Raw genomic sequence first — 12,669 nt, forward strand, 5'->3', positions numbered from 1 at the left:
GGTACACGACGGAGAGCAGCGCACGGCTCTCTGAGCATCCCCCCGTGCCTCGCGAGATCAGGCAAAGCAAAGGGTGAGTACGACGGCCGCGTGTGTCACTGTCGCTGTGGATGATACGATGAAGGAACATTTTACACTCGTGCATACGCAGCAGGCTCGTGCCTATTTTGCGGCATAGATAACGAAAACAACGTGTTCTTTATGCTCGTCAGTGAGATGCCCGCTTCCCAATACAGCTAATTTAGCAGACTCGATTAGGCCTGTAAGCAAGCTCCTGCATTACATTACTATACAGTTAACGGACTCGACGCGTCTTGCAAGCACGTGAGTAAGATGGTTGCGCCTCTTCTCACTACACGGTTAACGGATACGGAATGCTTTGTAGGAACTTGAGCACGCTCAGATTTGCCGTTGCTATAAATCCAGCCGAGTTTACCGAGTAAGGTTTGCATGGTAGCTCGAAGTGGAATAGAGAGAAGTTTCTAGAAAGGGAAGGGAGGGGACGTGTCGGCAAGGAGGCGAGAGTGAACTGCGGGAGCGAATAAAACTAAAGCGCTGTTTAAATTTTAAGAAAAGAAAATGCATCACCAACTAGCGCCGCAACGTGTTTTACTAAGCGAATGAAACTGCGTAGTAAACATGCAAGCTTGAAGACAACCCAGAAAAGCATGGACGAAGTGCCGATGCCAAAAACAGTGCGCTATAGAAAATCAAGAGCGCGTCGGTGCTGTAAAACTGCATAGATGCGGAATCCCGATGTTCCATGAGGAGGCCGCGCTGCAACATGACCCCCCCCCCCCCACCCCCCTTCCCTCGAACAAAATTTCTGGCTACGCCACTGGTCTGGCTACGCCACCGTCGCCGCAGTATGAAGCGTAAGAGGCTCAGCCGTGCGATGCCAAGTTGCTCTGAAGTGCTGAATTCGTAACAACTACAGATCGAGGTTTCTAGGTCGCAGAAATGCAGCAAGTTATATTTGAAGACGCGCCGTATTAACATAAAATTCAATAAACGTTCAGTCACCTTTTGATACAGCAGTGCGCCCGCTGAAGCCTTTACGCCTTTCACCGCGTGAATTCACTTCTGCTGTAAGTCATTTTTCAGCACGTAACCTGGATCTGTGGCAACTGACACTTTGAGTAAGGTCTGAGAAATGTGTTACGAAATGCGATTTCTGTATTATTCCGAGAGAAAAAAAATACCATATATGCAGTCAAGACTTCATATCCTTTTTCGCGCTTCGAAGAGAACAGATCACTATGGGACAGTCAATATTTACATGACTCGCAGGGCATTATAAGGTTACATTGCTACCAATTTAGCCTGCATTACTGCAGCAGGCAGCAAGCTTGGTCATGTGGTCGGATGAGATTAGGACGTTTGCGTGACATAGGCTGCTGCTGCTGATGATATGATGATGATGAACGTAGAATAACTATCTACCTTCCCCTCGTGTGATGCTCCTAAGTGATGATAGCGATGATAAAAGAAAACCCCAAGACAAGCTCCAGGCACTGAGCCCTGAGGATCTCAACCCATAAACCAGTCCTCCCTGGGACACCACTTTCGATCGTCGTAGTAACACAATGTTGCTGAAGGCTTGGACGACGATGTGAGCGGCTAGTCGAAGACGTGCCCATCGAAATGCTCAACAAATGAGCCCCCGAGGTACAGCGAACCAGCAGTGGGTAACAAAAAAAAAATGAGGTGGAGGTGGACACGGATTAGTCACGGAGGGCTAAGAAAACCGAAGAGTCAAGAGACGAGCGTGAATACAGCGTCAACGTCGTTTTCACATGAGAGGAGGCCGAGGTGAACGAGGAGTGTTTAAATCCATGGAGAAGCGTGGAGTGCGGGCGAAGTGTGAGCTGACAGAAAATTCGTCATCAGATTCAAGACGTAATGCCATTAAGACGGCGACCATGATGGTGACGAAAGTGAAGTAGTAGGTGGACCCACGTATGAGAGAAAGACGTCGTCGTTTACAGGCTCCACATGGCGACCATGAGATGTCCAGCTGTCGACGTGCAGAGCTACTTACACATAGAGATACCCTCTGTATTTCTCTCTCTCTCTCTCTCTCTATATATATATATATATATATATATATATATATATATATATATATATATATATATATATATATATATATATATATACACACACTTCTCTTTGCGTTTAGGTAGAGTTGGCGAAAGAGCTAGCTGTCTCGCTTCCACACCCACCCTTGACATTCAATCTTTAGTAAGCCTGCCTTCTCTTTTTTTTTTTTTTTCCGTTGAGCCTATAGGCCTCTCCCACATGAAAGGGTACTATCAGTTTGCTCACAAAAAAGAATTTTTTGGTTATTTCTGAACTGAGGTTTAAAAAAGCTTTTGGGTATTTTCACCAGATCGGATGCAACTCAAGAACGAAGCGGCTTTTCCTCGTCAAAGCATCCCCTCCCAGCCAATGGCATCGGCCTATTGTCATCAGCCTGTTAGCGTGACAATACAGGGAGTGGCAGATGAAAGGGAACTGGCCCTTCCTTCCACGGACGGAGACAGTCTCCTCCCTGCATTGTCACTCTAACAGGTTCATGAGAATCGGCGACGCCATTGGCTGGGAGGAGTTCCTTTGAGTTGTACCCTACTACAGCCAGAAAACAGGAAAAAGTGTGCTTGTCACGCATTAGTATGGAGCAATCTATTTGAATGCCCACCACTTCATCTCTTTCATATTAGGAGGGACCTGTACCTGTGACTTTGCGCACGTACGAGAAAGGATGCAATAAGGAAAAAACCTAAGTAGCACGTTCGTCCCACCGCATATGTGTCACATGACTGCGCCGAACCGAGTTCCGCGAACATTAACAGTATGCGCGTGAAACACCCTGCCGGATCACGCGCAGCGTTGCATGAACATGCGAGAACAAGAGAAAGGACCGACATGATATATCGTAAGTGCGGCGATGCCAGTTCCGAAGCAGCGTGCGTCGTACACTCGCGGAATGCGCGATCGTCAACTCGGATCGTCCCTGCGTCAGCACTGGCGCTCACCCGGCGTGTTCAGCTTTTCCCGAAAAAAGCGAACGTCAGACACAATGCCTGCCAGTGCCTTTGTTCTGCACCTGTCTTTATTTTTCACTCTTTTTTGTTCCCTGTAAGGATGGAGTCTCGCTGCTGAGCTGGATGAGCAAGGGTTCGTGGGCTCGATTCACGGCCGCAGTGCTACACTTGACGGAGGCAATTAATATACAAAAACTTCCACGTACTTACTTTCTGACGTGCGTCAAAACGAACCCGAGTAATCGCTTTTAACCCGGAGCTTACAGACGCAAAAAAGAAAGGTGGGGGGGGGGGGGGGGGGGGGGTAAGAATTAAACGTGCTTTCTGTTTCGACTCCTAGTCTGTTCTTGAAGAAATCTTCAAAGATTGAAGAAACATTGTGCCTGTGGCATGCATGTCATCACGCGAAAGTTTCCGGCCAGCAAATAAGGGAAATATGTAATCTAGACGAAAAAAGACATGAGGCCGTTAATTGCATTTCGTTTCACTTTAGGGTCTGTCACTGTCTGGAATACTTGCACGGCTCCTGCAATTAATGCAAAAGAAAGGGAATTGTCTACCGAAGGTCATCCAGGAAAGGCTGTGCCGCTTTGCACTTATCCCGCAGTGCACGACCCTCGAAAAGGGAGAGGCTGAAAGAGGCTCGATTGTCCGACCGTACCCAAGGCAGGCGGAGATGCGCGACCGATAAAACCACTCGAGAGCGGTAGTAGAATACATACAAGCACGCAGGCACGCACGCACGCACGCACACGCGCGCGAATAGCAGCGCACTGCCAGCGAGCGCGCCCCTCCTGCCCCGTCCCTTACCGTTTCGTCTTTACAGGATCCTGATCGTGGTGCTGGTGCTGAACCTGCTCTTCTGGATGGTGGTCATCCTGTGGCGAGTGTACATCCTCAAGCGGGCGCGCGACCAGATCCGACGCCAGCGGCGTCAGGCGGCCGAGGCGTTCTCCAACCCGACCCTGGTCACGGTGAGCGGGCGAGGGCGTGCCCTCGCGCCGTCTCTCTCTTCCGAGACCCCGCCTGTCCTCTGTGTTCATTTCCTTCTTGTTTTCCCGTCGTCGTCGCTTGCCCGTCTTCTCTTTCTCTCCCAGACGCTTTGCGTCCCTCTCTTCATGGCCGAGCACAAACGCGCAAGACTTTTCCTTCCACCCCGTTCAGGCACGCTGTCTCCATTCAGTGGTGGAAAGAGGGATGGGGGGTGGGGGGATTTTTGTTTCTTTCCGGGAAGGAGCAGCAAAAGAGAGAAAGCAGAACACGGAACGCGAGAAATGAGGCATGCGACATGATGTTGGCTCACATAGCCGCAATACTTTATGGCCGACAGTACGCTGTAGTGGGCTAGTTGGTTTCCATTCATCTTAAGGAGCCAGTAATGTGGACAGATGGGCGAGTTGGTACATATTTCGAACAAATAAAGCTAGCGGAAGGACGTAGACACAGAGAGGCACACGGGACGACGCTGGACTATGAACTGAATTTATTTCAGTGAAGATCACAAATATCGACCCTTCGGCAATGGAACCAGACATGCGCACATGACAACATAAAGAAAAGTAAGAAACCTAAGAGAATAAAAGACGCTCGTCACACCACGTTTTCTATAGTTATCCATGGAGACTCTTAATAGACCAAGAACCTGATTTCCTCATGTAACAAGCTCTCTGACGTATCACTGACACACGTATCTTCAGTGATACGTCAGAGAGCTGAAGATACGTGTGTCAGTGATACGTCAGAGAGCTTCTCCCATAAGGAAATTAGGTTCTTAAGCTTACTGGAGCACCCGTGGACAACAATAGAAAGCGTGGAGAGACGAGCGTCTTTTCAAGAGGATATATGTGCCAGTGGCACGTCACTGAGCTTGTTCCATAAGGAAATTAGGTTCTTAAGCTCTTGAGCCCCCATAGATGACTACAGAAAGCGTGGTGTGACGAACATATCTTTTCCTCTGTTAGGTTTGCTTATCGTTTCATGTTGTCAGGTGGGCGTGTCTAGTTTTATTGCTGAAGAAATGTATGTGTGATCTTCGCTGAAATAAATTCAGTTGATAGTCCAGCGTCGTCCTGGGTGTCTCTCTGTGTCTCGTCGTTGTCGCGTAAATCCTTAAGATGACTTCATGGTCTACTGTTGTGAAGAGCTCTCTCACGCAATCGAAGACGGAACTCTCCACCGTTGAGGTCCATGGTGCGCATGTGCAGAGGATCAGCTAGCTGCTAGAGGTGTGGAGAACTCGTTGTCTGTCGATGCTTCCAATGGATACCTCGTTCCTTCTTCCATTCTCAAAATTTTTAAATACGCATTAACCAATGTGCAGTAAAGGAAAACCGGCTTTACTAGTACGTCGTTGCGTACATTCACTTACGTCCTTTAGCATGCTCTTTACTCACTTCGCAACCGCACAGAAACGATACGAAACTTTAGCAGCAAATAAGAGACACGAACAGGGACGAAAAAACAGTGCACGGCGCGTGGTTTCCGCACTGACGGAACGTGGAGATTCTCTGACGTAAAAGAAGTCAACGACCCGGACGAATTGCGTCTCAAACGAGAGTGTCCCCGTCAGTGCAGGAAGTCCGGTCACGTTACTCGCCCAGTAACACGCTTGCCTTCATCTCGTGCATAGCTTTCGAGCAATCTTTATATGCCGCACAGCTAGTTCGCTTTGCCGCTACTCCGTCCTGTTGAGGTCACTTCCTCCTCACCGATCGAACCGCAAAGGCCTTCCTGCTCACACGTCGAAACAACACTGCCGCTGCCGCCACGACGAGGCCTTCGGGCAACGGCCGTCAGCCAGAGAGGGTTAGAAAGAAAGGAGGAGGGGGTAGTACAGACACGTTTGTTTGCAGGCCGTTGACTTAAAGGACAACAAGAACCGATGTTTATCGAGAGCGCAGGCGATGCCGTCATTAGCCTTGCCAAGGCAGTGTCGGGTCACGGCCACGTCTGGCAGCAAGCACTGTAAGGATTCGATTCAATCTGCCTGTGATCTGCCACGGTTGCTTTATAGTATATAGTGCCCCGCTAAACTGAGCCCAAGGATGCTGGATCGAATACAGACTCACTCACTCCGCGGTAGCTCAATGGTTAGTGCGCCCGGCTGCTGAGCATGAGGACGCGAAACGCATAAGGTGCGATGTCAGCGCACAATAAAAAAAAAAAAAACCCTTGGTGACCTAAATTATTCCGCGCCACTCAACTCTGGCGCCTCTTTCTCTCTTCCTTCATTCACTCCCTCCTTCATCCCTTCCCTCACGGCGCGTTTGAGGCGTCAGCATGGATGTGAGACAGTTACTGCGTCTTTTCCTTTCTTGAAAACCAATTTCCATTTCATTTCTTTTTTACTCACACATACTCCAAAACCGTCCTTCGTCAGCGAACTTCCCATCAGACTAGCTGCAAAGCTCTATACAAACGCGGGAAATTATTCAGCAGTACAGCACTCCAGGGTTGTACGTCGACTTTTAATCCTCACAAACATTTTTCTTTTAGCGGACGTGTGTCCCCGTGGTTGGACACGTGCACGCACACGCACGTACTGCCTTCAACAAGCGTGCGCCGAAGTCGGTTCAAGGTCTAACCAACTCCAACGACACTTCCTGGGCGTACGCGCTCAGCGTCGGCGCTCTTGGCGCCGCGCAACGACAGGCGCTGGCAGCAGTACGCATCTCCATGGTACTAGGCGCTGGCTAGCGCTGCCGCACGCTGCTCGCGCTTGTGCTCACGCTGCTGTGTGGTTGCCAGACCTTACAGGCAGATGCTGGCCAAAACAGTCTGACTGCCACAAGCGTTTTCGAGCACATTTCACTCAATCAGCACTCGTCACAAGCAAGATATCGGCTTACCTGTGCTTGGCAGGCTTGGCAGAATCTCCGCTGCCACTTCAAGCCACAATGCTGCCTTTATTAGCTTATTTTTATGGCTTTTATGGCTCGCCTGCCAGAGCGACGGCCGCCTTTCTACTGCGGCGATCAGACTTTCATTTATTATTTTAATTTGCGACATGGCGCGAACAGCCTCGGCACCAAGCAAAAATGTAGACAGCAATTGAAAAGCGCGCGAAAAGCCGCACCGGAAGTCCCGAGAACCGCGTCCTTCCATTGGTGTATGAGAGACGTGACGGTGAGCAGCTTCCGGCGCTCGCGCTAGCGCTGGCGCTCGCGCTAGCGCTGGCGCAGATATCTAGCAGTGACAGATATCGGCGCCTCGCCGAGGTTCGCTGGCGTCTCCTGCAGTGCGCATGCGCAGACCGGTTCTAGCGTACGCCAAGAGCGCCGACGCTGAGCGCGTACACCTAGGAAGGGTCCTTGGAGTTGGGGCTTAAGCGGCCGATTCACACGCGCACCGACTCGCTCCGCCGCGCAGACTCCGCTTTCACCGAGGCCGCTTGCACCAACGCCAGTGGACCGACCACGACGGTACTCTCGACGTCACACGAAGGCCGGAGGCTTGCCTTCGCGGGCGCTGCCCAGCAGTCACCTCGCTTTCGCTGCGCTTGTGACCTTTCGGACGCAAGAATGAAGCGTCCTCCGCAAAGAAGAGGGCTTACCGGTTCTATGCAGAGTCGCGCTCTCATCTGATCCACATCACACGTCATGTTACTCTCAATTCGCAAGGCTGAAGGGACCTTGAGATTCGTTTTGATGTACTTGGCAGGCGATAGGATTTCGTTTAAAATGGGCTCCCTAGCGAGTTTGAAGCACGGCGTAAGATCGAACCTGCTACACCAGTAAAAACCAACGCCTTGATAACAAAGCATGTCGTTCTCTCATTATTTCGCTTGTTCGCTGGATCATTGGCACGTTGTTTGCCGACGCCGATTGCATCCATTTCCGTCACTGCATGGGGGTGGTGGTGGTGCCCGCGCTCCAGAAGAACGCTTGCCACACTTGTATGGCGTGGTAGCGCTGAACGGTATAGCCGGTTGGCCAAGTGCCAAGAAACAAGCTCCGCGCGATAACATCCGGCTCCGGTTTCCGTATGTACCCCCTTTTGCCAAAAGTAACCGAGCAACAGGCTTTTGCTTCTCAACCGTATAATGGAGTCGTTACGGCACCCCTAAAGAACAAAAGGTGCCAAACCATGAGAAAAAGAGCTCACCTTATTTGACACAGATTCATAGCTTAAGGGCTGCCGTATGTGCTTCGCTACGCGGCTAAGAGACAAACCCCCCTGTGCCCAGTTACTTTTGGCAAAGACTGTACGTTTTTCTTTTTGAAGGCGAAATTTCACCGCTCGGCCAATGGTGTTCATGTGTGGACGCCCATATATACGGAGTTTCATTCTCGACTTTACATGTACAGATCCCTGGTAGTCGCCATACCACTCCTGGCGCAGTGGTGCAGCGGTGAAGCGATGCGCCACTGCCCTGCGATGGCAGGTGTCGCCACACCGGTGGGGTTTGCTGCTCTTCCAGAGCACCCTCTCGAGACCAGTCATTATTTTAGCTACCATCTGCCACGCTGGTCAGTTAGCTCACAATCCGGTGGGCAGGATGCGACGACGCCAAAAGGTCACGTGATCCATAGGTGGCCCACCTATAGGTTGCTTCGACGGGGATTTTCGCTCACAACGAAGACAACGCCGGATTTTCTGCAGATCGGGAGCCACAACGCTATCGCGTTCCCTGCGGTCACAGGCCCGGTTTGGAGGCGCGAGAGAGGTATTTTATCTGGCCGCTGGCACCCAGCACGTTTCGCGTGTTGTTTGGTTTGGTTTATGAGGTTTAACGTCGCAAAGCGACTCAGGCTATGAGGGAAGCCGCAGAGAAGGGCTCCGGATAATTTCGACTGCCTGAGGTTAAACGTGACCCGACATCGTATAGTATATGGGTCTCTAGCATTTTGTCTCCATCGAAATGCGACCGCCGCGGCGGGGACCGACCCCGTGTTTTTAGAGGGTCAGCAACCGTGCAACATACAATCACTGAGCCAACTGGCCGGCGCGCTTCGCTTGTTGTGTCCTCATCTATATACGTTGCACCGTGCTTTATACAAAGTGCGAGTTATCCGTATTAAGGAGGAGGAATGAGGTTGGCCACATGTCTGTAGTCTTTCTATAGACCTTTTAGACTCTGTTTCCGTCTGTGGGGACGCCTTCGTCCCCTGCGTTCGCTTTCCCTCAACGCACCCCACTGTTGTTAGCTGCCCCCCCCCGAAAAGCACTCCTCTCGGTTCGGTTACTGTAACTAACAAGGGAGGGCGCTCGCGTCGCAGCGACACCAGCGCCACGGATGGCGTTTTGCTGCGCGCTCGCGGGGAGCGACGGGGGCTCTTCTCCCTCGGCACCGGGAAGCAAGCGGACGTTTCGCTCGCGGCTTCGCTCTTCGTCGACGGGCGCCTCTTGGTCGGAACTTACTCCCGCCGAGCCCGTCCCGCTCGACCTCGAAGCTTATCCCTTTGCCCTACCGTGGGCGGACGTTCGCTCGTAGCCGTGCTGGTGAGTCGGACATCCTAGATTCCTCAGCCTGCGTCGTGCCAGCCCTAGGCATAGCCCTGGCCTGCCGGCTAGGATTCCCGGCCAGCTCTACAGCAGCCGAACTGGCCGGACTCCACCTGGCCGCAGACATCCTCAGTCTAATCCCTGGGCAGCAACCAACCGTCATCCTGACGGACTCAAGGACTGCCCTCCAACTCCTACGGCAGGGACAGACAAGGCAGGACACCGTTGCCCGCCTCAAGGCCCGACTGATGACCATCGAGGACTCTGGCCGACCTGTTTCCCTGCAGTGGGTTCCCTCCCACGTCGGCATTGCGGGTAACGAGGCGGCCGACCAGGTGGCCGGTGCTGCTCACACCAGCGGCTCTCCCATCAACCCGGCAGTCACCCAACTCGACTTTGCCCGCCCTGCTCTCAGGAGGGCCATCCAGGGTCTCCACCCAGACCCCCGACTGGCAGCGGGGGAGCGCTTCCTAAGGGTTCCTGACGACCTGCCGCGTAAGGAGCGCTCTCTAATCCTGCGGCTCCGAACGGGCTCCTCCTGGACACAGGCCAGTCTCCATCGCCATGGTAGAGCCTCCTCCCCAGCCTGCTCCTCCTGCGGGGCAGATGAGTCCCTAGACCACCTCCTCTGCTCCTGCCCGAACCTGGACGCAGCACGCACCACCATGGTCCAAGGATACCGCGCCCTGGGCCTCTCTGCCAACTCAGTCCAAGACCTGCTCCACCCCGTCCGCAGCCCCATCGCTGCCTTCAGGATACTCCTGAAATTCCTCCAGGTGACAGGCCTGGCCACCAGGCTCTAAACCGTAACCCCCTCCCCAGCCATCCAGCTGTATCCCCCTCCAGGGCCCCTGCCCCCGTGCACCAGTCCCGGTGCATAGGACCCCTCCCCGGTGCGAGCTGCACCACACGCTGAAGGAGCCCTGACAAGTGTCGACCATTGCGCGCGTGCTACTTGCGAATCCCCCCCTCCCCCATCCCTACACCCCCCACCCCGCTCCAAGCAGTGCCCCCGTTCAAAAGGGTGGCAGAATGCGAGCGTACCCCCCCACCGTAGCCACCAGTAGTAGTGTATTTTGTTGCTAGCTGGCGTTATTGTTGTTATAGCAATAAATGCCTTGTTTGTGTCAGCCATTGTGTCGTTCCTTTGTTCCCGTAGAGCACGGCCCGCCGTGGTCGGCGTGCGCTCAGTAGCGTACGCGACCACGGGGTGGGGTCCGCGCGGTTTTGAACTGGTTCAGCCGCGGTTAAACGGGGAATACGCATTTATCTCCCCGATTTAAACCCCACATCTGGCAGCCCAACGTGGGGCCTGCTCTTGGAACATTGGACGACAGTCTGTTCGGTTCGAGGAACGCTCTTTGTCCGGACTTGACAAGTGCTAGGCCTAGAGTGAATTTTGATCGCTAGGACCTGCGGCATGCTTTCTTGAGTGCGAGGTGTATTGCGCTGCAGCATGTTTGAACTTTTCGACATGCTCAGCATGTTTTTTTGTGAAGTTTTCTTCCTGGAGTTTCTTCAAGAACCACTTGGTCCGCATCGAGGGAGCGCGAGGCCTAGCGCCCGCGGAGTTGCCGAGCCCGAAGAGAGTGAGTACGGAAGCCGCGTGGGTGGTCCGAGTTTTCTGTATATATTTTCTCGCTGTCTCTTTTTCGACTCTGGGAGTCGCGGCTCTGGGAGCCGGGTGGCCTGGGGCCACGGGTGCAGTTACGAGCTCGCTGGTATTGCAGCTCGGCACCGGGCGTTCCGACACCGTCCGATACGGTGGGCGCCGATCACTCAGCAGCTGCTTTGTGCAGTGAGCGGGGAGGACCACCCCACAAAGCTGATGTCTCCTCGCGGCTGCGCGCACGAAACCCGTTTCGGGTCTTTCTTTTGTTGGGGGTCATCGACCGCCACTATGGTAGTGAGGCCTAAGGCTATTCATAGCTGCCTGCGCCATGTCAAAAGTGACACGACCACCGGACCGTGGTGTTGAGAGGGGGCGCACTTTGCTGGCCGCCTGTTTTTTTTTAACCTCGCATGAACTGAGCATTCTCGTTCAACTCAAGAAAGGGCTTTGTTCACTCGAACTTTGCGTTGCACAGCCGCCCGACACGTTTTGCTAGCGAGTTGAGCATTGAGCCACCAGGCCTTTGTGTACGCCGTTTCCCCTCCCGTGACCTACGTTAAAGGCATGCGGAGTGTGTTTCGGAAATTTTACAGATCTGGAGCCACTGCGGCTTGCTGTCCTGTGCACATCGTCTCGCTGCCGCCTGCTGCGACGGAGCGGCCTGTATCCTGTTCGCCGCATCCATCCGGGGCAGCCGTGGCGAGACCAGACAGCAGCCACCTCAGGCTGCTGTTGCCCTGGCGACTACTGCGGAATCTTGGACTGCAGTGGTCAACCGGCCCTCCTCTTCGCGGGCCTGCGGGCACATATTCCTCGGGCCATGCGAGTCGTCCCAGCGGAGACCTTCACGCCGCCTTCGGAATACCGCGGAAGACTGCGTGCACTCTGTCGGCGTGACCTCCGCTGCACGACTTGCCTCAAGTGCATGAAGACCAGGAGACTCCTCCATAGCATGTAACTTGCAGGCGCGTGGGTCTATTTAAGGTTGGGGGGATGTGGGGACGCCTTCGTCCCCTGCGTTCGCTTTCCCTCAACGCACCCCACTGTTGTTAGCTGCCCCCCCCCCCCCGAAAAGCACTCCTCTCGGTTCGGTTACTGTAACTAACAAGGGAGGGCGCTCGCGTCGCAGCGACACCAGCGCCACGGATGGCGTTTTGCTGCGCGCTCGCGGGGAGCGACGGGGGCTCTTCTCCCTCGGCACCGGGAAGCAAGCGGACGTTTCGCTCGCGGCTTCGCTCTTCGTCGACGGGCGCCTCTTGGTCGGAACTTACTCCCGCCGAGCCCGTCCCGCTCGACCTCGAAGCTTATCCCTTTGCCCTACCGTGGGCGGACGTTCGCTCGTAGCCGTGCTGGTGAGTCGGACATCCTAGATTCCTCAGTGTATTTTGTTGCTAGCTGGCGTTATTGTTGTTATAGCAATAAATGCCTTGTTTGTGTCAGCCATTGTGTCGTTCCTTTGTTCCCGTAGAGCACGGCCCGCCGTGGTCGGCGTGCGCTCAGTAGCGTACGCGACCACGGGGTGGGGTCCGCGCGGTTTTGAACTGGTTCAGCCGCGGTTAAACGGGG

At 53.7% G+C, this 12,669-nt stretch overlaps 2 protein-coding genes across 8 annotated transcripts in view; one reads left to right on the forward strand and one right to left on the reverse strand.

Moving 5' to 3' along the window:
• Positions 1 to 4,015, reverse strand: part of LOC149340516 (carnitine O-palmitoyltransferase 1, liver isoform-like) — a 139,474-nt gene extending 135,459 nt beyond the window's left edge. For both annotated transcript variants that reach the window (XM_089549317.1, XM_089549315.1), the window contains exon 1: positions 3,858 to 4,015. The gene's annotated coding sequence lies outside the window, so the exon portion shown is untranslated. The remainder of the gene's footprint in view (positions 1 to 3,857) is intronic.
• Positions 1 to 12,669, forward strand: part of LOC149340517 (uncharacterized) — an 84,386-nt gene that overhangs the window by 67,097 nt on the left and 4,620 nt on the right. For all 6 annotated transcript variants that reach the window (XM_089549329.1, XM_089549326.1, XM_089549330.1 and 3 more), the window contains exon 2: positions 3,874 to 4,021. In XM_089549329.1, the coding sequence (XP_089405455.1) occupies positions 3,874 to 4,021 (148 nt within the window). The remainder of the gene's footprint in view (positions 1 to 3,873; positions 4,022 to 12,669) is intronic.

The sequence above is a fragment of the Amblyomma mixtum genome, chromosome 6 (assembly GCF_055824585.1).
Source record: "Amblyomma mixtum isolate Tamu chromosome 6, ASM5582458v1, whole genome shotgun sequence".
In the NCBI taxonomy this organism is placed as follows: domain Eukaryota; kingdom Metazoa; phylum Arthropoda; class Arachnida; order Ixodida; family Ixodidae; genus Amblyomma; species Amblyomma mixtum.